Source organism: Mytilus edulis, chromosome 9 (genome assembly GCF_963676685.1).
Source record: "Mytilus edulis chromosome 9, xbMytEdul2.2, whole genome shotgun sequence".
Taxonomy (NCBI): domain Eukaryota; kingdom Metazoa; phylum Mollusca; class Bivalvia; order Mytilida; family Mytilidae; genus Mytilus; species Mytilus edulis.
The window spans coordinates 9381529-9406296 of NC_092352.1; the positions used below are offsets into that span (position 1 = coordinate 9381529).

Genomic DNA, 24768 nt, shown 5'->3' on the forward strand with positions numbered 1-24768 from the left:
TTTTATTGGTTCAATTTTATTTTAGAAAATAAGCACTTATCTTAACTTCAAAAAGATTAAAATAAATAAATAACAAAAACATACTGAAAGATAGCTATTTAACTACTCATTCTATCATCAAACCTCAAACAGTTCCTGACAACAACATCCAAAAAATTATTTCTAGATTTTAATTTGAGTTGTAGCAGTTATTTGTTGCAAATAAAATACTAATAAAAACTTCAAAAAAAATTACAAAAAATAGAAGAGATCTCAACTTGTACAAATACTGGTAGCGGAAAAGGGATGATCAGAAATGATGAAAGATTAGACATTAGTAAGGAATACTTATTATCTTTCCATCAAATACATCCCTTATTCTATAGAACAGTTCTTTAATGTATTTGATATACCTTGAGGGCATTAACAGGAATGGTTGTACCTAAATTACAACAAAATGCTACTGTCAATGCAGAATGATAATTTTCAATAATTAAGGAGGGGGGTCTTTCCATGATTTAATAATATGTTATGAAAAGCATGATAAATGCTTGGTATCAATTTCATTTCTTTATGTTGAGCAGACTAATCCTGCAATGTTGATTAGTGAAGAGTGGGTCTGGTCTCATTGGTACAGGAACGGGATATCAATGTGGATTTCTGTCTACCGGTGACTATAACTTGTTGAAATTTAAAACATTTTCGTTTCATATGTTGTATCTAGTCTTAATTCCATGGTGTTAATTACTGTATAGCAGGTAATTTCCCCGGGTGTAACATTTTCATTGAATAAGGTATACAAAATATTTTGGCGGACACAAAACTTTTATCAATACCTTTGCATGTGCCCTTTTAATTTGGCGGAATTTATTTTGGCAATTATGTTCTATCCGCGAAAAATAACCCGGTATACAGTACCAAGAGTGGCAAAAACGAGTAACTGAGTTTTTTGCAAAGATTTATTTTATGACAATAAGAATGTCTGTCAGTGATCTGTAGGACTATAACAAGCTATTTTGACCTTACCTCTGGGGTCATCCTAGAAATTGTCCTCATATCATATCCAGCATTGATAAATAGACCAAAATATTCCTCATATCGGAGGTCCCTTAACCAGGTCTTCAGTATTTCATGGTCCTGAAAAATATAAAACATAAATAAACAATTACACAAAAGTAGCAAATTAAGTTCTCTTTAATACTTTCAATTTATTTAGTTAAATAGATACAAATTTTTATGGTAAGCACAGACAGACAGATGGAGAACAAACCTAAAGTCACCATGACTTCGTCAATAGGGGACTTATAATAACTAAATGTTGTGGGGACAATTAAGGAATCAGTCAATCTAATGAGACAACCAGAGAATAAAGGAGGAGGATGCTGACAACTATCAATCACCATCTTTCCATAGAAGATTCTGAATTGGAAGTCAAGACATGGTCACTGAACAGAAAGGGAAAACATTTCTGAAAACTTGATATTCATTGTGAAGTGGTCATTGTTGGTTTTGTTATTGATTTTCACCATCAACAATAGGTGCCATGAAGCACATTCTAATTATTGCAATGTTTTGACTTTCTATGTCAGCTTGGCCAAATTTCATTATACAGTAGACTAGCATTCCTGCCAGATCTGAGAACAATAACAGAATCTCTGCCAACTATTTTCTAACTTTTTTAATGTTTGATAAACATGAAACAAACAAAAAAAAACCTGAAAAAAACCTGACACTTTGTGTGAGATAATGCATGTGTGGGCAGGTAAGATAATCTAGGTGTATCTGTTCTAAACATCAAAACAATTACTACATATTGCGATACACATGTTTACTTTGAACTCAATTATTGCAGTCTGACCACACAGTACTATGGTTTGAATTAAATTAACACCACCAGTCTGCATTTCTGTAATTTTCTGTGTCTGCTTCACAAACAAATCTATCTTTTTTTTCTAAGAACAAGGTCATTTGACCTTCAAATCAGAAAGATTTTATGTGTATCAGATATTCTGAGAACATACTTCTTTTTGAAGATTTCTAAATGTAGCATTCATATATCTAAACAAGTCAAAATTAAAACAGTTTTCAAGATGAAGTACAGCAACACTTTCATTCCTTAAAGAACTATAATATAAATATATAGATAAAATCAACATACCTGCATCCCGGAATGGAAAAGTTCTGCTACATTAATGTTAGAAATAGGTCCTGATTCCTCTAGTCTGTCAAGACTTCCTACACTAGAACTGGAATTACTGTGATAACTCTGTCGTGAAGATACTCCAGACTCATAACTCTGACCAGATAAACGGTGTTGGTTTACTATCTGTACATTTACATAATTATGTGGGGACTGAAAAAGTAAAAAGTATCTAGATGTAAGACAAGTACAGGTATAAGAATGATTTCAATTAATCCTATTATTAGAAACGAAACATGTAAATGAATAAAATATATAGTAAATTCTACAATATTATGTCATTTGGACTTTCAGACCATACATCCTTAACATAGAGAAGTATATTTCTTTTAGTCTAAGAAGTAAAATGCCCAAAGTATAGAGATGAGTTTGGAGATGTAAATTGACTTCAGTTAAAAGAAGTGAACCTTAGTCCAAAGATGTGAATTGCCCTCAGTATAAAGAAATTAAATGCCCTATGACTAGAAATGTAGAAATGTAAAAGGTCCTCAATCTGATATTGCCTGCAGTCTAAAGATGGAAACTACACATAGTGCTCAGAAAGATTAAATACAGATGCATGTAACTTGCAAAATTTTAAATGGACAAAACACTTATAACAAAAGAAATGAATCAGTTGGTGTCTTTAATTATATCTTCTTAGTGCTTTTGTTACTTAAAGATATAAGTGGTTAATGATAATGGCAGATTAATGATAGTCTATGTTCAATCTATAAACAACTTCTGTAGAAATGAAGAGATTTAGTGTTTGACATATTGCATAGATACTGGTTGCCATTGTTAAATATAAAAAAAGAAGATGTGGTATGATTGCCAATGAGACAACTCTCCACGAAATGACAATGTATAACAATTCAAACAAAGGAAACCAACGGCCTAATTTACATATATATATGTATGTACGAAAATTGAACGAAAAACAAATATGTAACACATAACAAACGACAAACCACTGAATTACAGGCTCCTGACTTGGGACAGGCACAAACATACAGAATGCGGTGGGGTTAAACATGTTAGTAGGATCCCAAGCCTTCCCCTAAAGTTAAAATGTTTGACCTCTACTGATGATTTTTTGTTGTTATTGGGTTGCTGTCTTATTGATGCATGACCCACATTTCCTTCAATCTATACCCATAGAATACTGTGCTATCTTTAACTTGTACAGACCATAGTGAACACATTTCTAGTCTCCTCTATAAATAGTTTTGTGACTGATGTGATACCAAGGTGTAATTATCAATTTTCTCCTCTAATAACATCTTATTTTGTTATTATTCTAATGCTTATGCATTGGTGGTAAGCACTTGATTTTTTGGTTGTTGTTGTTTTTTTTTTTTACAATTGCCCTTACTGTTCAAGTGGTCTGGATAATCCTTTTAAAAACTTTGCCCAAAGCAGGAGAAACTAATGGAAAAATATACAACTTTGATCTTGTTTTATTTTCATCAAGCTACAATTAGCAGATCCATCACTTCAGAAAATTTCAAGCAAAATACAACTTTACTGAAAGAAATTTAATTTGAGAGTAGACATTAAAAGCACTACAACTGCACCGTAATTAGTTTACTTTCTGAACTTCACAACGTTTACAGCCACTTGTGAATACATTAACCAATATCTTACACAATTAATTGCAGTACAATCTTTTCCTTTTTAAACAAGATAGCAAATAGATAAAAGACATAACTCATCAAAAACTATATTTCTTATTCCAAAGAAAACAAAACACTTACCAGTTTAAACTGACCGATATAACAATTGTCCTTAGAGTAAGTTTTGAGTGTTTCCAAAGACTTACAATAACATGCACTGCCAAAGTCAGACTGTTGATTATTGAATTATAGACATGTTCAAAGATGTGTTTTATGGATTAATGTAATAGAATGATAACATAGTAATAATAAAACAGTCATCAAACAGAACCTTCTGAATGAGAACAGGTGCCTCCATCTTACTATAGTACAACAGTAGGACATCCATGATTCATATCAGATATAAATAGACTTTTCTGAAGATTTTACAAGATGTAATATGTCAGCTAATAATATCTGTAACTTCCTAAAGTCATATTTTTAAAAAGATTTGATAATTCTGTCAGAATGATGACATTATATCTACCAGTCATTCATGTTTTATTTCAACATTATTATTCTGACGTAAAATGTTGGGCACCATTAAAAAATCATCCTTTAAATGTGAGTATAGGAAATGATTGATGTTATTAAATTTGTTCCTTTCTTGAAGTAGACTAAATACTTATATGTCAAATACTCTCTGACCATACACAGGATTATATCACATTATGATGTTACCTTCCTAAATATGCAATATTTTCTCTAAGATGATATGCATCCATATTAAATCTAACTCATTTTAGGATCAGGATATATTTAACCTTCATGCACAACTTCCAATACCCTCACTCTGTAGGAATAGGTCATACTATTTAGTTGGCTTTCAAAGTATTTTGTTTCTGGTGTTGGTTTTCCTATTTTTGTGTTATCATAGTTTTATTTGTGTTATGTGTTCTTCTTTGGTGTTATCTTGTTATTTTTTTGTGTTATCTGGTTCTTTTTTAGTGTTGTTGAGTTCCTTTTGTGTTTGTCGTGTTCTCTTGTTGTATCATGTGTTCTCGTGTTCTTTAATGTACATGATGCTGTTAGTCTCTGAATGCATTGTCAAAGTTATCTACCCTAATTTCGGAGAGAACAGTCACAATTGTTTCATCTAGAAATATAGTACATAAAAAATTGTTAAAAAAAAATATACCAGTACATATTTTTAAAAGTTATATACATAAACATAAAAAAAGAAGCTGGGTACGATTGCCAATGAAACATCTCTCAACTAGAGACCAAATGACATTGAAGTTCACATCTATAGATCATGGTAAAGCCTTCAACAATGAGCAAATTCCCTGCGGCATAGTCAGCTATATACAGCCCTTTTTGTAAAGTGATGTCTATTAATGTTATATATGCCTACCCTAGGTTCTGTATGACCTGTACTATAACCTCTCCCTGAATCATGTCTATTATTGTTATATATGCCTACCCTAGGTTCTGTATGACCTGTACTATAACCTCTCCCTGAATCATGTCTATTATTGTTATATATGCCTACCCTAGGTTCTGTATGACCTGTACTATAGCCTCTCCCTGAATCACTGCTGGCAGCACTATTTCTGTTGGAGTTGGTTGGGCTGATAGAATTAGCAGTCTTCATATCATTAACTAAGTGATAAGGCACGGGCGATCTAGTATCTTCTCCATTATATTGAGGCACTCGTCCATTCAGGTTCTGTAAAACAAGAGGAAATTGGTTGGTAAATCTGATGTTGTGTACTTTTCACCTAATATGCGTTATATTTTCCTCAAAGAATTATCATTAATGATAGGTACTCATTCATACTGATCTTCTGTTAGTTAGAAATTGTGTGGAGATTTCAAATGATGCACAAACCTAAATAGAACATTGACTTAATAGCTGTTAATTTCTGTGACATTTGGTCTCTTGCAGAGAGTGGTCTTATTAGCAATCACACCACATCTTTTTTTTTTTATATATATTTAACATATAATGCTTATATTGTAGTAAGTGTAATGAGAAAGTCACATCATTGTTTCTACTCTGACAAGTTTCTGTCACTAATATATGACCACAGTTACTTAACGCTAAATGTTAAAGTAACACAATGCAATTGTTTACAAAGTGTCTGTGAAGTACAAAAGAAAATAACACAAAAACATCTTTCCAGTGAACAGATCAGTTGGCTGACAAACACATCTACTAGTACCTCATAAACAATTCATTCTTACAAACTTGTTTAAGTTTTTACTTACTACTAGCAAACAAAGAATCAATAAGACATGTGGTGTAAGCTAATAGGAGAGTTCCAAGAGAATTGTGGTGTAAGCTATAGGAGAGTTCCAAGAGAATTGTGGTGTAAGCTAATAGGAGAGTTCCAAGAGAATTGTTTCAATGGTGTAAGCTAATAGGAGAGTTCCAAGAGAATTGTTCCAATGTGGAAGTTAATAGGAGAGTTCCAAGAGAATTGTTCCAATGGTGTAAGCTAATAGGAGAGTTCCAAGAGAATTGTTCCAATGGTGTAAGCTAATAGGAGAGTTCCAAGAGAATTGTTTCAATGGTGTAAGCTAATAGGAGAGTTCCAAGAGAATTGTTCCAATGGTGTAAGCTAATAGGAGAGTTCCAAGAGAATTGTGGTGTAAGCTAATAGGAGAGTTCCAAGAGAATTGTGGTGTAAGCTAATAGGAGAGTTCCAAGAGAATTGTTTAAATGGTGTAAGCTAATAGGAGAGTTCCAAGAGAATTGTGGTGTAAGCTATAGGAGAGTTCCAAGAGAATTGTGGTGTAAGCTAATAGGAGAGTTCCAAGAGAATTGTTTCAATGGTGTAAGCTAATAGGAGAGTTCCAAGAGAATTGTTCCAATGTGGAAGTTAATAGGAGAGTTCCAAGAGAATTGTTCCAATGGTGTAAGCTAATAGGAGAGTTCCAAGAGAATTGTTCCAATGGTGTAAGCTAATAGGAGAGTTCCAAGAGAATTGTTTCAATGGTGTAAGCTAATAGGAGAGTTCCAAGAGAATTGTTCCAATGGTGTAAGCTAATAGGAGAGTTCCAAGAGAATTGTGGTGTAAGCTAATAGGAGAGTTCCAAGAGAATTGTGGTGTAAGCTAATAGGAGAGTTCCAAGAGAATTGTTTAAATGGTGTAAGCTAATAGGAGAGTTCCAAGAGAATTGTTCCAATGTGGAAGTTAATAGGAGAGTTCCAAGAGAATTGTTCCAATGGTGTAAGCTAATAGGAGAGTTCCAAGAGAATTGTTCCAATGGTGTAAGCTAATAGGAGAGTTCCAAGAGAATTGTTTCAATGGTGTAAGCTAATAGGAGAGTTCCAAGAGAGTTGTTTCAATGGTGTAAGCTAACAGGAGAGTTCCAAGAGAATTGTTCCAATGTGGAAGTTAATAGGAGAGTTCCAAGAGAATTGTTCCAAAGGTGTAAGCTAATAGGAGAGTTCCAAGAGAATTGTTTCAGTGGTGTAAGCTAATAGGAGAGTTCCAAGAGAATTGTTTCAATGGTGTAAGCTAATAGGAGAGTTCAAAGAGAATTGTTTCAATGGTGTAAGCTAATAGGAGAGTTCCAAGAGAATTGTTTCAATGGTGTAAGCTAATAGAAGAGTTCAAAGAGAATTGTTTCAATGGTGTAAGCTAATAGAAGAGTTCCAAGAGAATTGTGGTGTAAGCTAATAGGAGAGTTCCAAGAGAATTGTTCCAATGTGGAAGTTGAGTAAAATTGTATCACTACATATTATTCTCTGCATTTGCCATGTATTTCACTAAATCAAATAGAATGATTTTAATAGAATATCTGACCACTATTGTCTATTTTGACCCCTCAACCTGATCAAAAATAACAGTCAGGTGACTCTGTACCAATATTAAGTCAACATTTTCATGCAGACACATAGTTTCAACCAACAAAGCAAAGAATTTTGATTGCTGTGTTTCAAATGAGATAAAAAATTGACTATCCTGCTACTGAGGTAGAACCGCAGAACCTTTATCATCCCAAATGGTGAAGAACAAATATCAGAGGCAAATCTGTTCTTTTGAAAAATGCAAATGCATGAGGCAAAAGTTATGCTCTAAATCATAATATGAAAAGATAAACTGCTATTGCACAACAAGATAAGCCTTTTCTGCAAAATTACAAGTAATTACTATATTTCAAATAAATGCCTGGCTTTCAAACAACATCAGAAAGCGACTATGCAACTGAATCAATTCATGCATTATTTATTGAAAGGTTTTATATCATAAACACGATTTATGATTAACATGTGTTTTTATGTCATGTTTACTGTGTAAATATGCAGAGAATAGGAAATGAAATGCATATTTTCCATATGGTAAAATGCATATTAACTGGAAGATTTGAAAAAGATGTTTTTTAAATATTGTTTATACAAAATTATCTTTTGGATATCAATGTATTACATATGTCGTATGGAATGTAGCTCTGACTAATACAATAGAAAGCCTGAATATATGCACGTTTTCACTGAATAGAGACAATGGTGTCAATCTCTGCCATAGTCTAACAGACATGTATGCTAAACTTTATAGTAAACAATACTGTCTAATCAATGATTTACTTTTTATAGGTTCTTACACATTCAAGTACAGTTCAACTCTATCAATGTAAAGTAAAACAAAGAAATAATTCTTTATTGACATTTTTATGAACCACGTAAATTTCTAAGTGCTTCTATTATTGACTTTTCCTGTCTTCTAATGGTTTGAAGGTTTTTTTATCATGAAATTACAACACACTAATTACAATATAAATATAAGGAAATATGGTAATTTAAATTAAATTAGCTGTTATATTCTATGGATGTTTACTGTTTTCCGTTCCTAGGTACAATGATTCTGTAAATAATTTTTAGCACAAAATAGGGATTTATTGTAGTATCTGGGGAACAGACTTTATCAGAAGAACTAAATATGGACTAATGAACTATGCAAATGAGGTCAAGGTCAGAAAAACCCTACCAAACAGATATGTACACAAAACAATCATTCCATACCCTACTTTAGTTGACCAGTTTCTTAACATAGAACTAAAATCAGACTAAAATGCAAAAATCTTCAGGTTGACCAATGAACCATGGAAAGGTGGTCAATGTTAGATGCACTCTGTAAATTGTGTATACGTTACAATCTTAGAAATTGAGGAAATTGTTAGGTCTACTCTGTAGAATTTGGAAACCATTGTGTCTACTATGGTGTAGAAGAATTACTATGTCTACTGATAGGAATTAATAATTTGTTTAGCTTACTGTGGGAAGTAACTGTGGATCTGTTATTATAATGGTTAAAGAAATAATAATTATTACAGTGAGCTGACGATTCTTGGCAATCTGTTGCAATAATTCTACTTTTTTTTGACAAACAGATTGAATTTAAAGACTTGGAAGATGAGTAGAGGCACCAGATGAATAACAAGGAACCAGATGATATTTACAGAGAATATAATGATAAACAAAGTGTAGGTGTATAGTTAATAATCTACTTCTATCAGATGTTATTATATCTTATCTTAAGTACTGTACAGTAATGTGATAAATAGTGCAATAACATATACATGATATACAGCTGCTATTTATGTAACACTTATGTAACAAGCATAGCAACAACAGTCATCCAAAAAAATCACAATAGTTGCTTTCCTCCTTCAAAATAGCTGTTCAGTTCAACTGGAAAAAACTATTTTTTTGGATTACCAGCAGTAAATGAGTAAAGAAAAAGAAACTCAGGATGGATGCCATCAGCTGATATAAAAAGATACTAACTTAAACTGATAAAATGTTTGCTCCTGTCATTTTAACATCAGCCTGTTTTTGCTACCAAACATGAGTTTTGGAAGTTTTTAGTAACTTTTTATTGAGACATCTTTAAAATTTTATGAAATGGAAAGCATGTTTATTTCATCATGTTCATTACCTATAGAATATTGCACATTGCTCTATACTGAGCCAGGTGTTTGTAAGATATCTTTAGTAATACCATCTGTATCAATAGATAACACATTTCTGGGTGGATTTATTCACCAGCTCACAGATAAACACAAAACATCACTATCTCTGGTAAACCACAGACCAATAAAACTTAAGTATGTACTTAAATACATTCACTTTTATACTTCTTCTCACATGCAGACTTTTAATGAATAATTGCATATCATCATTTTAAATGTTTCAGATAATTCACGAATACACTCTCTGTTCAGTTTTTCCTCTAAAAGTTAATTTAAACCTTGAATTATCAGGTGTTATTCATAAATCTGAATGGATAATTTCTGATTTGTTCTCAAACTTAAAGAAGGCTGAACACTGTGTTCAAAATTTGTTTATACATTTAAAAACCTCTTTCTAAAGCAAAACAAGAAAATTTCCCATATGATTCATGTTCAAATATATGTCAATCACATGAAACCAGTGATTTTAAGTGCATATGAAATTTAAAAGTACACAAAAATCTGGATGTTCCAACAAAACACTTGATTGATAGTATTGGTATTTAATGCCACCTTTATCACTATTGTCTGTCAGTTTTTAATGGTGGAGGATGCTAAAGCGCCAGGAAAGATTCACCAACCATCATCGACAGCAGGAAAACTGCTGATTAAGAGTTGAGTGGAGCACAACATGAAGGTTAGAACTCACACCCTGTGTGTTGACAGGCTAGTGATACAGAAGTTAAAATATTTAGAACACTTGGCCATCTTATGAAAGGAGAAAAATGTTTTTCATAACATTAAGTAAAGAATATAATAAGTAAACAGAATGAAAAGATTCAATCCGGAAAATAATCAGTTTACACCAATATTAAAAGCAACTTGGTTTTAACAAAACTGAGTCTGAACAAACAAAAATTGTCATTCTGCTTTACAAATAAAACAATTGTTGCTGGAATTGACATTATGTTCTATGTCTATATTTAGAAAACTAATAACTTGAGATTGATTTTCACTTATAAAACCCCCAAGTCAGCATCTTTTCCTTGTATCTACAATAACAATATGGTCTTATCTGTATATCCTATAGCTAAAGGTCTTATGTTATCTTCTGCTTTAGTTAATACAAACCTATTAATAAAACATTAGATTACATAAGTCATCAGCAATGTGACGTCTATTTACGATCTATATGACTGTTTATGATCTATATAAGTGTTCATATTACATACTGTTGTTATATCCTTGGTTATTTCTGATAGCTTCATAGCTAACAAATTAAGCCTTTATTATCTTTTTGACTTATTAATGACTTTTTCTACTAGAATATCATTTTATATTCACATAACTGTTACAAATTTTCTTAAAAATAATGAAAGCTGGTTTCTTTAATCATAAAATGTCTTATAACTAAAAAAAAATCCACAAAAATTCATGTCAGTTTAGATAAGGAAAAACATGGAAAGAGACAAATGCCAAATTGTATTTATATTGCATTGTTTCTCTGGACTTCAGTGCTGAGAAGCTTCTCAGATCCACAAAAGGCATAGGAAACATAAGTATAATGAGGTACTTAATAAAGGGAGGCTCCCAATATTTTTCTAAACATGTAACAAGAAAGCAGACTAGTTAGTCACTTGGGGGAATTTCTGTAATTTTAGCATTTTTCAGGTTATGGTTTCCACTTTGCAGTATACTACTTAGTAGTAAATAGCTCCATTGTTGGATATGAAATTCATTATTTCATAAAATGATAAAATCTACTTTATAATGTATGTATAGAGGTTTTTATTCTTTAAATTGTACAGTATTTCCAGGGGAAAATATTTCACATACTGTGAGTTTTAACATTTTTGTATTCTGAAAAGAATGTATTTCTGTGAATATTTTATTTTGTGGTTTGACCAAATTCTGCATACTAACCTACAGAAAATTTGCATTTTATTGAACATTTAACTCTATGGTTTAGCCATGAAATTCATAATAATTATTCTCCCATCAATAATGATGAATCCATTGAACATTTCTCATTTCTTCTCAAGGAAAATTATGCAACACTGCAAAATGCATTCAACTTTGAATTAAACTGAAAATACTCAGTAACAATTAGGCTTCCATATTTCTTATTTTGTTTTACAGTAATGTGCAATTTATTGTTTAAATAATGCAATGTGGGAATGCTAAATAACCTAAGACTATTTTTGCACTATGAAACCCACACACAAGCTACTGTGCTAATTTACAAATGATCAATTCATATGCAGAAATCTGATTCCCAAATGCACTTATTAGCCTCAACAGTCAAGGTGTACTTTTAAGTTCTTATCTCAAATGATACAGGCTCAAGATAATAAAGGAACTGGGGTTTAATTGCCAATTACAAATGACAAATGGCCCAATGCACTAGATTGCTTCAGGTAAAGTGATCAAAGAGATGTTTTTAAGGCTAATTATAGATATGTGGCTTGATGAACTCAAGGGATAGTTCAGAACATGCCCATCTAATTGTTTATAAGGTGAGTCTGACCACAACATATGGAAGATCAGAGAAAAGCAAGGGGTTCCTGACAATTGATGCATAAAAAACTGCATAAAAAAGTTTATCATTCTATAATGAATGAGAGTAAAAATTACCTTCTTATGATTAATTAAATTACTGATTTCAAAACAATAGGGTACAGTGTACTCCTTGTTGATGTGGTGAGAGTTATAAGTGTGAAAAATCCCCCCCCCCCTAAACCATTATGTAACTTTACCAACATTTTACTTGAATTTGAGACAGTTCTACCATTTTCATTTCCTGTATTGAGATAGTCTGGAACCACAATCTCCATGATGCTTTATATTCATGTAAATATTCCATCCATCATACAATTAGTTCAATGGCATGTAATGAAAAGCTATTACGATCCAATTAGATATTCCTAGTGGTTAAGTATATTTACATTCAAAATAGTAAAGAAAGTAATATAATCAATTTTCCATTAAAAGAAAACTGAAGATTTGCTGACACATCATTTTCTCTAAAGCTTCATTTTTAAGATAAATAAATATGAAACTATTTACTATATTATATTTTTTTTTAATTTTGAGCCATATGTTGAGTCCTTGACTGTAAGGAGCTTGATCTTAGTAGCAATGATATAAATATAATGATTATTACAAGTACCACCTGCACTGGTACCTAGAGTGAAACAAATGATATCTTCTGAATTCTCCTTCAAAATCTACAGGTTAAAACTTAAATTAGAAAATGCTGAATTTGTTATTCTTTTACATGTTGTTTTCAGGTTTGAGTGGGTTGTTACTACTTTCAGATATAAGAAAACACTGTAGGTCAGACACCAGTTAGATCGGAGAAAAGAAGTGAGAACAGTTTCCTGTGCATTCTTCCTGCTTCAGTGGCTATGGTGTTTCAGGTGACACCAAGAAAGAGTTTGAAAATGTCCCTATAGAAATTATGTTTTATGGGCCTTTGTATTTCATGTACCCTTTGCATTCCTTCTAATTCAATGGCCTTACTGTGTCAGCTGAAAATAAGACAGATTGTGAAATGTACCCTTTATATTCTGTTGCAGTGGCCTTAAGTGACACAGGTGGCACAAAGATGAAATTTAAAATGTACCCTAGAAATTTTGTTTTAGTGACCTTGGTGTTTCCAGTGACATTGAAAAGAAGAAATAAAATGTACCCTGAGCATTCTTCCTGATCCAGTTGTCTTCAAGTAGCTCAGGTGACACAAAGAGTTTGAAAATACACTCTAGACATTTTGTTTAAGTGACCTTGGTGTTTGAGGTGACATAGATCAGAAGTTAGAAAATGTTTTCTGTGCATTTTTCCTGTTTTAGTGGCCTAATTAGTGTCTTAAGTGAACTAAAGTAAGAGAATTGAAAATTATTTTGAGACATACCTACACACAATCATCCAAACATTCGGACAGACCAGAGTAACACTGAATGGGGCAATCTGCCAAGGCATGGCTGTTTAAAAAAACTCTTGACATAATCAGAACACTAAAGAACAACGCTTTTCTTAAGTTCTTTGTCTCTAAATAGAATACAGTTGAGTTGGGTATATATAGTCTGAGATAGTTTCTGTAAAATTGATGTACAACTGTTCTCGACTAGTGGTGATTTAAAGCTTGACAAATAAGGTAGGACTCCTTGTGTTCCAAGTTGGTAGTAAAAGAGCCATCAAATATGACAGATGGCAATGAACTTCCAATATAAAGGAACCACAAACTCCATCTTTAATAAATCTCAGACATTATCTGCAAACTGAAATCTTGCTGTTCAATTGCTTATACTGCTTATACTCTTTTTTTAAATAACAAGTAATTCATCTGCAAATTGTGCATAAAATGAAACAAATCTTAGATAACGATTAAAATCTGTAAGTCAAAAACATTAAATGAAAATTAAGGCAAACAGCTTAACCTTAATCAGATTTACCCAAGCAAATTATGTCAGATACAAATTAAGAATCTTTCTGTATCTATGGCAATAGAAAACCAATACAGTAAAATCAGTTTATCAACCAGCTGTAGTGTCTTAATATCTTGCACAGGAATCAGCAATGTATTTAACAGTTTTTTTCGTTAACGAACATTTAATTCCAATTTTTATAGAGATCACAGAGGGGAAATGAAGCTTTCATGAAAAGAAACTTCTGAAGACCAAACTGATAGTTTTCTTTACTGATATTACCTAAGGGAATTTACTGTAGTAATTATTTTGAGTTTTTGCTAGAATTCTAAGGTTTTTAATTTATTGCAGAATCATCAGGTCTTTCAACTGTTCCTTAAGGCAAAGGTGGTACTGAATATAAAAAAATATATTATTCAAAGCAAATGTTTGGCATAAGTCTGTAGCTGATCCAGGAGGGGTCCAGGTGGAAAAAGGGGGGGGGGTGTTCCAATGCTATTGAATGGGGACATATTGGTTGGAACCCCCTTTATCCTGGGTTGGTTTGACCCCCCCCCCCCCCCCTTTCTATTTTTGAACGGCTTGATCAGCCCCTGCAAGTCATCTTCAAATTCAAGTTACTAGAGGTGGAAGTGTCAAAATGTTTTTTTCTAGATAAGGACACAGCATGCACAATTATCAAAAATACTACAGATGAAGATATGAAAGAATTTTTTCCTATCAACAATCATAACTCATAGTAAGAAATGTATTACTTAGTCTAATTCTGTTATACTATGATCATGCAATACACAAACCCCCAACAGATAACCTAATACACAAAGGTTATAGCTAGGACCCTTGCTGATAATTTACTAATGATAAGAATTATGATTGATGGAGTTAGTCAGAATTATGGATTCATCATAATAGAAATAGCAGCCATCTGTTCATTACCATAAAGAATACATTCATATTATACTGTAGGCAAACATATTCTACATCAATAATTTCTTCTCAGAATTGTTGTCAAAGAAAATGGTTTTGTGTCTTCGTGTGTTTGTGTTTCCCATTTTATCTTCTAAGTTTCTATCATTAAAAAAGATAGAACCCTGAAACCCTTACATGCTATGGTTGTCCTTGGTTAATTTCCGTCTGACAAATATTTTTTTTGTAAATTATTTTGTTATAAATTAGGCTTCTTTGAGCTGTTTCAGTATCCCTCATATTTCCTTGGCTTTCAATTTTTTGTCTTTGAATGTTCCTGATGATGGTAATTCCAGAAAATATGATTAAACTAAAATGTCTCGAACACATCGTGTAACTTGGTTTTCTGGAATTTGTGGAAAACTGATAAATATGTAGTAAACATTGACATACCAAATATCTCTGTTTATTCGTATTTGTTGACTTAAAAGATTTTTTTTTTTATAATTGCAATATCATAACATGAATCATTTAGGCTTGTCTTGTTTCAAAAAATATTTTCCTCTCTAGTTTGACCAGTTTAAATTACTGTGTCAATATTTGCTAATTCTGGTTAAACTAATTTTGTTTCTATCAATATCTCTTCAAATCCAATTAAATTGCACTTCTAACATTTTCTGTTTCATTTAGAGGAAACAATTAAACTGAGAGATTATTTCTGACTGGAAACCAATACTATGCCATTATACATCCTTATCAATCAATGATAATTTCATACTCATAAAAACATTCTTTAGATTCAGATGGTTGTCAACATCCTATATCACTATCTTTAAAAAAAAACATTAAAAAATTTCAGAATTTTATCAGTTTATCAAACACTTTTTGCCATAAATTGGCACATTTAACTCCAAACAAATGATGCATAAATATTAATTGAAAACTAATATGTGCAATGGAGTATAAAATTATAGGCTTTAATGAATCAATCAATTGGGTAAATGATATGAGTAAAAATATCTCTATTTACATTAGAGACAGAGAGGGTGACAGATGGTTGGTTCATTATTGATTCTCTACATATAGATCTTTATCAATTAGTTAATTGATGTAAAACAAGATCTATACAGAGAGTTATGATTGTACACTATTCATTAACGGACATTCAGTTCTCAAACAATTGGCTATTTTGTTTCATAGTATGAAGTTTGAGTTAGGGATTTCTATCTTACTCTGTTTTAGCTCTACGTTATCACAACCATGGGATGTGGTCATCGGGTCATCAGCGTATTACGATGCAAATTAATTCGGGCAACAGGAAATAAGTTCTAACGAACCAATTTTAAAATATCATACAAACTATCCACTAGATCTTCGTCTATAAATCAGTTAGAACATGAAGTTATTAGCATCATGTTGAATTTAATATTCATGTTTGTGAAAATAAATAACAAAAAAATTATGTTAAATCCTGAAATTTACACCTTTTAAGATGCAATGCTTTCCGTCACAACGTACATTAAAGTAGATAACTATTTCTTTAGGTTTTTATCAGCACATGATAAATTGAAAATGTAATCTTTTTGAGAAAAAAAATATACTAAATTTAAATAATATCATATTATAAAACTGCCTTGTACCTAGAGTAATTTATTACAGGAGTTTTAATTACCTGACGGTTTATAAAGTAGGGGACTGAACTCTACTTAGTAACATGTCAATCATCAAACAGGTGTTACATAACAATCATACCTACATTTACTTGTAGACTAATCTAATTGTAAACATCAAGGCACCAAAAATTAAACACTTTCTAAGCCATTAATGAAAAACGATAACCTCGAATAATTGCATGCTTTAAATTTTTTACCAAAAATCTATGGAGCAACAAATTTACCAAGAACACAATGAACATTAATGTTAGAATAAACCAGGCAATATAATCTTAAGTATTTAATTTCATTATATATTAAGTAGTTGCATAGATACAACCGTGTTCTTCAGAACATTCTACAGGAAAGATGAGTAGATTCATTTTTTAATAACAGATGTTTTACTTGTAATTTCAGAGCATATATAATGAGTAGTATAAGAAACTAAAGGCTACAAAGTGCTTAGTATTCAAGGCTAGGTCTTAGTTAAAAAAACTTACTTTTCTAGTTTTTTTGTGTTGCAGGGTTGCTTTCTATATGAATTATACCCCATGTATTCTTCCTATCAAGGCATAGCTAGTTATGCAAAACGTGTTCTTCTCATCTGAGACTGTGTTAAAGAAATCTCAGTTTTCCTGCATTATGATACTTGCTATAGAGGTTGCAACAAGTCATTTGGTTCACTCAAAGTTTTCACCAGTTATTATGAAATAATAATGGATGAAATACATATAGGCTAGTTAGAGTCGTAAAGTTCTATCAGAAACATTAAATATGCAACATACATGAAATACAAATAAAGGTTAATATCAATTATATTAACTAAAACTTGTGGTGCCTGGTCTTTAGAAACAATTATTTAAGTAAGCAGCCCTGGGTCATGTTCTCTTAAGTAGAAATGCAGTTTGTACAGACCTAAAAGAGAAAACATCTCTACCTGGAAGTTAAATCATAGAAAATGTAGAACTGAAATACTGTTCTGTGACGAATTCTTTATCTTTATAGAATGAAACATAAAGCTTTTTAAGTCAATGAACCATGATGGAAGGTGTTGGGTCAAATCGTCATCATGGAAATGGCATGGGTCATTGGTAAAAACAACTGCCTACCAAATATCATTGACTTACAATCAGTGGTTTTTCACTTAAACTGACATAATCACAAACTGTAACATTTGCTGATGCAGACACTTAAGTTTCACATCTGCAACTTTGTTGAGGCAAGAAATGAATAATGCTCAAAAGACTTTAAAAGATTTTAAGACAGAAAAGGAAGAAACTGCACTGAGTAACAAACTCATTCAAAAGCTTCATGGGAAGACATGGTTCAACTGTTGCCACACAAGGTTCCTATAAATTTAAGGTGGTATATTTCTAAATGAACTGGAAATGATCGGATTTAGACTGATGTTAAATGGTGTATCCTTCAAGAGTGAAATACTTCTACTGCAACTTCTTATTCTGGCATTTTTGTATAGTTGAGTTACTCTTGAGATATAAGAGATATAAGAGTAGTGAAAGGTCACTGCTAACTAGAGGAACCACTTGTTGATTTCTGTAGAATTTGATCAAATTAGACAGCATCGTGTGTAGATACAACCACCTACTAGATTGGTATAGAACATGATGAGAACATTACCATGTAACAATTAATACGATAAGTAGTAGGTCATCTGGTTACCTGCCAACCGTTAATTACCAGTGCACAAACAATTACTGTCGGTACTTTGTGGTCACTACAAACTAACATAACGACTACCATCCCTGATATTTTAGTATTAAAAAAGATGGCATTGTTCTTCTGTCCAATAATAGTGTCAACACATAGCATGAATGACAGAATTCTTTACCATCATAGACTGTCCTTTGACAGTTGTAAAAATACAAACCATGGAGGAATGTAGCCTTGTTCCTATATTTTAGAAACTGAAATTAATCAAAATTCTAACTGCTAAGAAAGTATAGGTATTGTGGTAAGTTTGCTCTCTTGAGTGTGGGAGGTAAGAAAGTACAGGTATTGTGGTAAGCTTGCTCTCTTGAGTGTGGGAGGTAAGAAAGTACAGGTATTGTGGTAAGCTTGCTCTCTTGAGTGTGGGAGGTAAGAAAGTACAGGTATTGTGGTAAGCTTGCTCTCTTGAGTGTGGGAGGTAAGAAAGTACAGGTATTGTGGTAAGCTTGCTCTCTTGAGTGTGGGAGGTAAGAAAGTACAGGTATTGTGGTAAGCTTGCTCTCTTGAGTGTGGGAGGTAAGAAAGTACAGGTATTGTGGTAAGCTTGCTCTCTTGAGTGTGGGAGGTAAGAAAGTACAGGTATTGTGGTAAGCTTGCTCTCTTGAGTGTGGGAGGTAAGAAAGTATAGGTATTGTGGTAAATTTGCTCTCTTGAGTGTGGGAGGTAAGAAAGTACAGGTATTGTGGTAAGCTTGCTCTCTTGAGTGTGGGAGGTAAGAAAGTACAGGTATTGTGGTAAGTTTGCTCTCTTGAGTGTGGGAGGTCTTTAGTTTAATCTAAGCCTGGTCAAACCAAAGACTTGAAAAATGGTATTTGCTGTTTTATCTGGAAAGCATGCTGTGTTTTGAAGTAAGAGCACAGGCTGGTTGGTTCAGTATAATGTGCCTGGGTAGGTTGACATGTCTTCCTCTGGCTTGTCATCTTATGAACTTGAACTAGTAAAAAATCTGTCTGAAAATGTCCATCTAGTACAAAGCAGGGTTCATATTCGATATGTTTTCTTCTTGATATGCATGTAATATTTGACACTGGACATTAAACTCCAGTCAATCATCATCAGTAATGATGAAATAAAACAGTTAGTTCCAAACAGCTCTATTTAAAAATAAGAAGATGTGGTATGATTTTCCATCGAAACAACAATCTACTGTACATGCCATCTTTTCATAGATCTTTTTCTTGACTTTTCAAAATCATGCATTAAGATTTAACTAAAGTAAAGGTACTTCTGGACTCTATAGAATCATAAATTTGAAAACAAATATAAAACCAATTATTAATTCAAAATTCTGCTGATCCTTGCATAATTTTGTTGTAAATACTTTTGACTCAGTTAATCTCAGAGATCTAGATAGGAATTAGAAATAACCGATTTCTGAAGCGTCATGCAATAAACCATATGTAATCTGAATGTTATTTGTTTACTGTCCTCTAGAATCATCTTGATGAAGATATGGCTTGAATGTAAATGAGACATTTACAATAAATTAATGGAAGATGTCATGCTTAAAAGCTTCAAAATTCAATTCATGAATTTGCACAACCATGTCATTTACATGTTCTTATTTGTATTTGTGTGGAACCAAAGATTAATAAATGTGTGGACTTGGAGAAGCTAACATCAAAATATAATTCATTCTGAGCATCAGACCTGAAATACATTCCTACCTGACATGTTTACTAAAATCCCACAGCCTACAATACAATCTGATATCACTAGATTTCATGTGAAGTGATCTATTTGTGAGTTTTTCAAGTGATGCAGTTTAAAGAAATTGATTTTTCAAAAGATTGCAATGAAAGCTAATTTATCTTTATATTAATTACCACGGTTCTCCTTCAGACCTACAAAGCATAAATAAAACTTGAAAATGTCAGAACTGTTGGACATCCTGTGGAGAACATGTACTCATCCTTAAGTCCAGATTACAATCATGGAGGGGGGTTTATCTAATCACTAGACATGGTCGATCTTTTCCACAACTCTGCATAAAATATTTGAATTTTTCTGAGCATTACATGTTTTTTTCATGCTTTATATTCAACTTACCTCATAAGAACTGTAGTGTGGTGATATATACCTCACATCATGGTCTGTAAGATAAGAAAATTCCAAACATCAAAAGAAAAAAATGTACTGATATTCCCACAGGTATGGTACAAATATTCTCACTTTAAATACTGCATCAATATTCCTAACAAAGTTCTCCAATTATAAACTGGTCAGAAAAAAAGATCAATGCTAAGAGAAGACATTCCATCAATATATTTATGACCTACACACTTGATGGTTGTATAGCCTGTTTCCAAAGTAACTGATGCTGTTGTTATAGTCTGTTTCATAAATGCTGCTAGCACTGAAGAGCTGAGCAATTACAATGACCATTATCCTCAACCATTATCAGGAGTTGAAGAAGATTCATTCATTAATGTTCCATTAATATCAAAATTAATATTTATCAGATGCCAAATATAAATTCATTGTTATGTTTACCTAGTTCAGAAAATTCCTGTTACTAATGCTTTCTTTTAGAAAAATAAATCACCAATAAAGGAAACATAAGGGAGATAAATTAATAATTATCATATGAAAAATATATGGAATCTACAATGTAAGAACATTTTATCATGATTTACACAAAAATGTGGAATATGTTAATAAAACTTTATGGTGTGTTTTTTACCTTTAATTATATTTGTCATTTTTATTTACCTTAATTCAAATAATATTTTATGCACTAATAAATAAAAAAAAAAAAAAAAAATCATTCATAAAATTTGTACAAATGTTAATGGTTTGTTCAACATCAAAAGCAAGGCCCATTAAAATACAACCTAAAGACATTGTTTTGAACAATACTTTTGCCCTAAGTCTTTCTAATAACAATAGAATATACTTAACATTATACACAATTTTATTGCTTTTTCCCTTTTATTTTTTTTTATAAAAATTCTAAAATATCATTTTATTTATTTAATCAAGACCCACATGGTCAAAATAAATTTAACGTTGACATACTTTTTTGTTCCAATTTTGTACAGTCCATTGATGAATTAATCATTTAATTTTTGGTGTTGACATTTATCACCCCAACAGAGTCTATTTCTCACTAATCCCTTAGAAAGGGATCCCACTGTTTGATATCTAATCCCATTAAATATAGCTCAACCATAAAATAACTACTTTACAGTTTCACATTCAATTTATGTAATACAAGAAGTTATACACTATAATACTGTGAATATTAAATTAACCAAGAAAGTGATATAATAGAGAAATAAATTGGATTTTGATGTAGACTGCCCCTTTTAATTCTAACTTTAGACCAAAATCTTTATGATTTATCATTAAATATTTTATACTGGGCATAATAATACATCAAATTCTATAAAAACTGCAATTAAGATGAAAGGAAAAATGAAATACCTAAATATAATTAGTTTTTATAACCAATACATCATGTTTAAATAGATCGATGGTGCAGGTATGCATTCTAAAGAGTTTTTCTCACAGTATAAATAGACCACTAGATTGCACTGAAAATACAACCCAAATATATTAGAATAATTGCCACTTTATATCAGACATCAGATAATGAATTAATGCATACCTGTTCAACAATGGAGATGTGTACAAACTTTATAATTTAGTGAAAAGGCAGAAAGTCCCACCTACACTTTATCCCCCTCTATTTTTGGGGGATATACAGCATGAACTAAATTTTTAAATAATCAGTGTTTTATTTTTTTTAAATTAAGGAATGACTGAACTTTTTTTTCTGTCCAGGAAGAAATAACATAAAAATTGTGGTGCATATTGAATAACCCCATTTTAAAGTTATTTCAAATAGACAGAAAATATTATAGTAAATAATGAAAAATATGTTGGTCATATAACAAAAAATGTTTATGAGCTGATAGAGAAAAACTTTCAGCCAATCAGAAAATGTGTAACATACAAAATTGAATTACTCTTATATAGAATTAAATAAACTCACCTCGTTCTGGTGGGAAGAAAACTGATGGTGGTGGTGGCGGGAAACCATCCTCTGATGAAAACACATGTTGGTTACGACTTATAACGTCTGGTACCTGTGGCATTCCCACCTTCTTACCAGGAGAATAACTTGACATCATAGCTGAAATAATGTTCCCAAAATATTATTTACCAAAAAATTAAAAATAAATCAGCACACAAAAAACCTGCCTTCAAAATATAAACACTTCATTGAAAGCTATGTGATTGCTTAAGTATATAATGCATCAAATATGCTGTGGCAAATTTATTTGGATATAAAATAAATGTGTTTCAATGTAGGATCTTGTAGGTCTAACCTGATACAATCTTTGTTTAAATTATGTTTATATTAAAATGAGAAAGTTATGTGTTATTTATTTACTTTGCTATCAGCTGTTATAGCCTTGACTTGGGTATTTTATGGAGGCTGTTGTTACATATGATTTTTCTTAAAATAAACTGTTTACTCTTAATATCATATAATTTAGCTAAAAACAAATACATATACCTAACAAAGTGGTAGTGGTCAGACAAGAGAAAGAAGAAAAGCACATGATTTAGCAAATATGAAGTTTATAACCAAAGGAGTAGGTCCGGTAAGGACCGATTTTAGCCTCAAATTTCAGGTTCATCTGACGAAAGATTTTGACCACTTTTTAAACACTAAAGTGTCTATTTTATTTGAATTAATTAGTTTATGTGTAAGATTTTAACTGATTTAGTCATTAAAAACGATCCGATTCAAGCTCAAATAGGAAATATCTACCAAATATGCCGAAAAATGTCACTTTTCAGATGGTTTTTGGTAAAAATGGAAGTGGCCGCATCCGTGTTCATCCTCAACCTTTATATATGTTATGTATTATCATCAAATACAACTTACATTTTAATATTAAGGATGAACACGAATGCGGCCACTTTCGTTTTACACGAAAATCGTCTAAAATTTAACTAAAATGCTAGAATTGTGAAGACTTCAGTAATTTAGCATGACTTAATGGTGCTAGTACAGGATATATGTCATTATATTGTCAAAAACAGCCCATATTTATGTAGCAGAAGTATTCTACTGTCCAATAAATAACTAAAAGTTTACATTTTAACTATTTTGTAAAACTGCTATATATTGGGGCCAAAAAGGGGTCTTACTGAACCTACTCCTTTCAACTTAGTAGTAGTTGGTGAACATTAAGTCAGGGATACATGAATGGACAGAAAGAAGAACATAGGTAAACCAGTATACATCCCTTCTTTATATTGGAGGTACAGCAAATATGTGAAGGAACAGCAAGTGATTGTAACCTTGACCTTAGAGTAATTAAGTGACTGTAACCTTGACCTTTGAGTTATTTAGTGACTGTAGCCTTGACCTTAGAGTTATTGACCTCAAAATCAATTGGGATCTTCATCTCATTATATGTGACTAACCAAGAATGGTTTAAGTCCCACATAGAGTATATTGAATTCAGCAGCCCTGTTGAATAAAATGAATACCATAGAGGTAAACAACACTTTCCCCCAACTTCTTGAGAATATTGGGTCAAATAAGCACTTCAAAATAGAAGTAACCTAACACCAAGTGATCCAGATTGTAGAATACCTAGCTGTTAAACTTACCACTTTTGTCAATAAGCACAACATGATCAGGAGGGAAGTATCCAGCTTTAGCTGTCCGTCCATCTGTTATAACACATCCTTTCCACAATCCTTCACTTTGTTCTAAAACCTAAAATAGAAGAAAAAAAGTATTGCTACCTTTTGATCACTATAATAAATATATTTGTTTACATCCTAATACTATCCAATACATAGTTTACACCTTATAAAATCAACAAACGCACGGAAACAAAATGTTAGTTTGTCAATCTATGTCAATCTATGTCCAGGAAAAACTATGAATTCCCATCATTGTAAGGCACAGTCTGTTGCATAAATAAACTAGGAAATGCACTGTTTGGTATCTTGCCAACGGAGAGGACATTTAAAAGTTATCTCTTAATAAAGTGTTTACTGTAAACATTTAGTTATGTAACCATTTACAGGTACACTTCAACTTTTCTTCAAACATTCCAGACAAATTCGATTTATATGCTGGTGTTTTGGACACTAAATAATAATTCTAAATCCAGAAGTGAAGGCTGTATTTGATAATTTTTCTTTAAAAAGAAATCATTTTGATTCTATCGATTAATTTTTAATTGAAGTGTTATAAAGTGCTACTTTAGCTGATTCTAAATGATAGTTCCAAATAAAAGGTGAAGACTTGATTAATTTATTTTATTTTCAGAGTTTTGTGTTCTGAAAATAATAAATCTTTCTTTTTTTCT

At 31.8% G+C, this 24768-nt stretch overlaps 1 protein-coding gene across 3 annotated transcripts in view; it reads right to left on the reverse strand.

Annotated features, from left to right (window-relative positions):
• LOC139487605 (caskin-2-like) overlaps positions 1-24768 on the reverse strand; it is a 75740-nt gene that overhangs the window by 14512 nt on the left and 36460 nt on the right. For all 3 annotated transcript variants that reach the window (XM_071272503.1, XM_071272505.1, XM_071272504.1), the window contains exons 10-15: positions 24059-24167; positions 22422-22562; positions 20474-20517; positions 5306-5482; positions 2138-2332; positions 1006-1116 (exon numbers count right to left, since the gene is read on the reverse strand). In XM_071272503.1, the coding sequence (XP_071128604.1) occupies positions 1006-1116; positions 2138-2332; positions 5306-5482; positions 20474-20517; positions 22422-22562; positions 24059-24167 (777 nt within the window). The remainder of the gene's footprint in view (positions 1-1005; positions 1117-2137; positions 2333-5305; positions 5483-20473; positions 20518-22421; positions 22563-24058; positions 24168-24768) is intronic.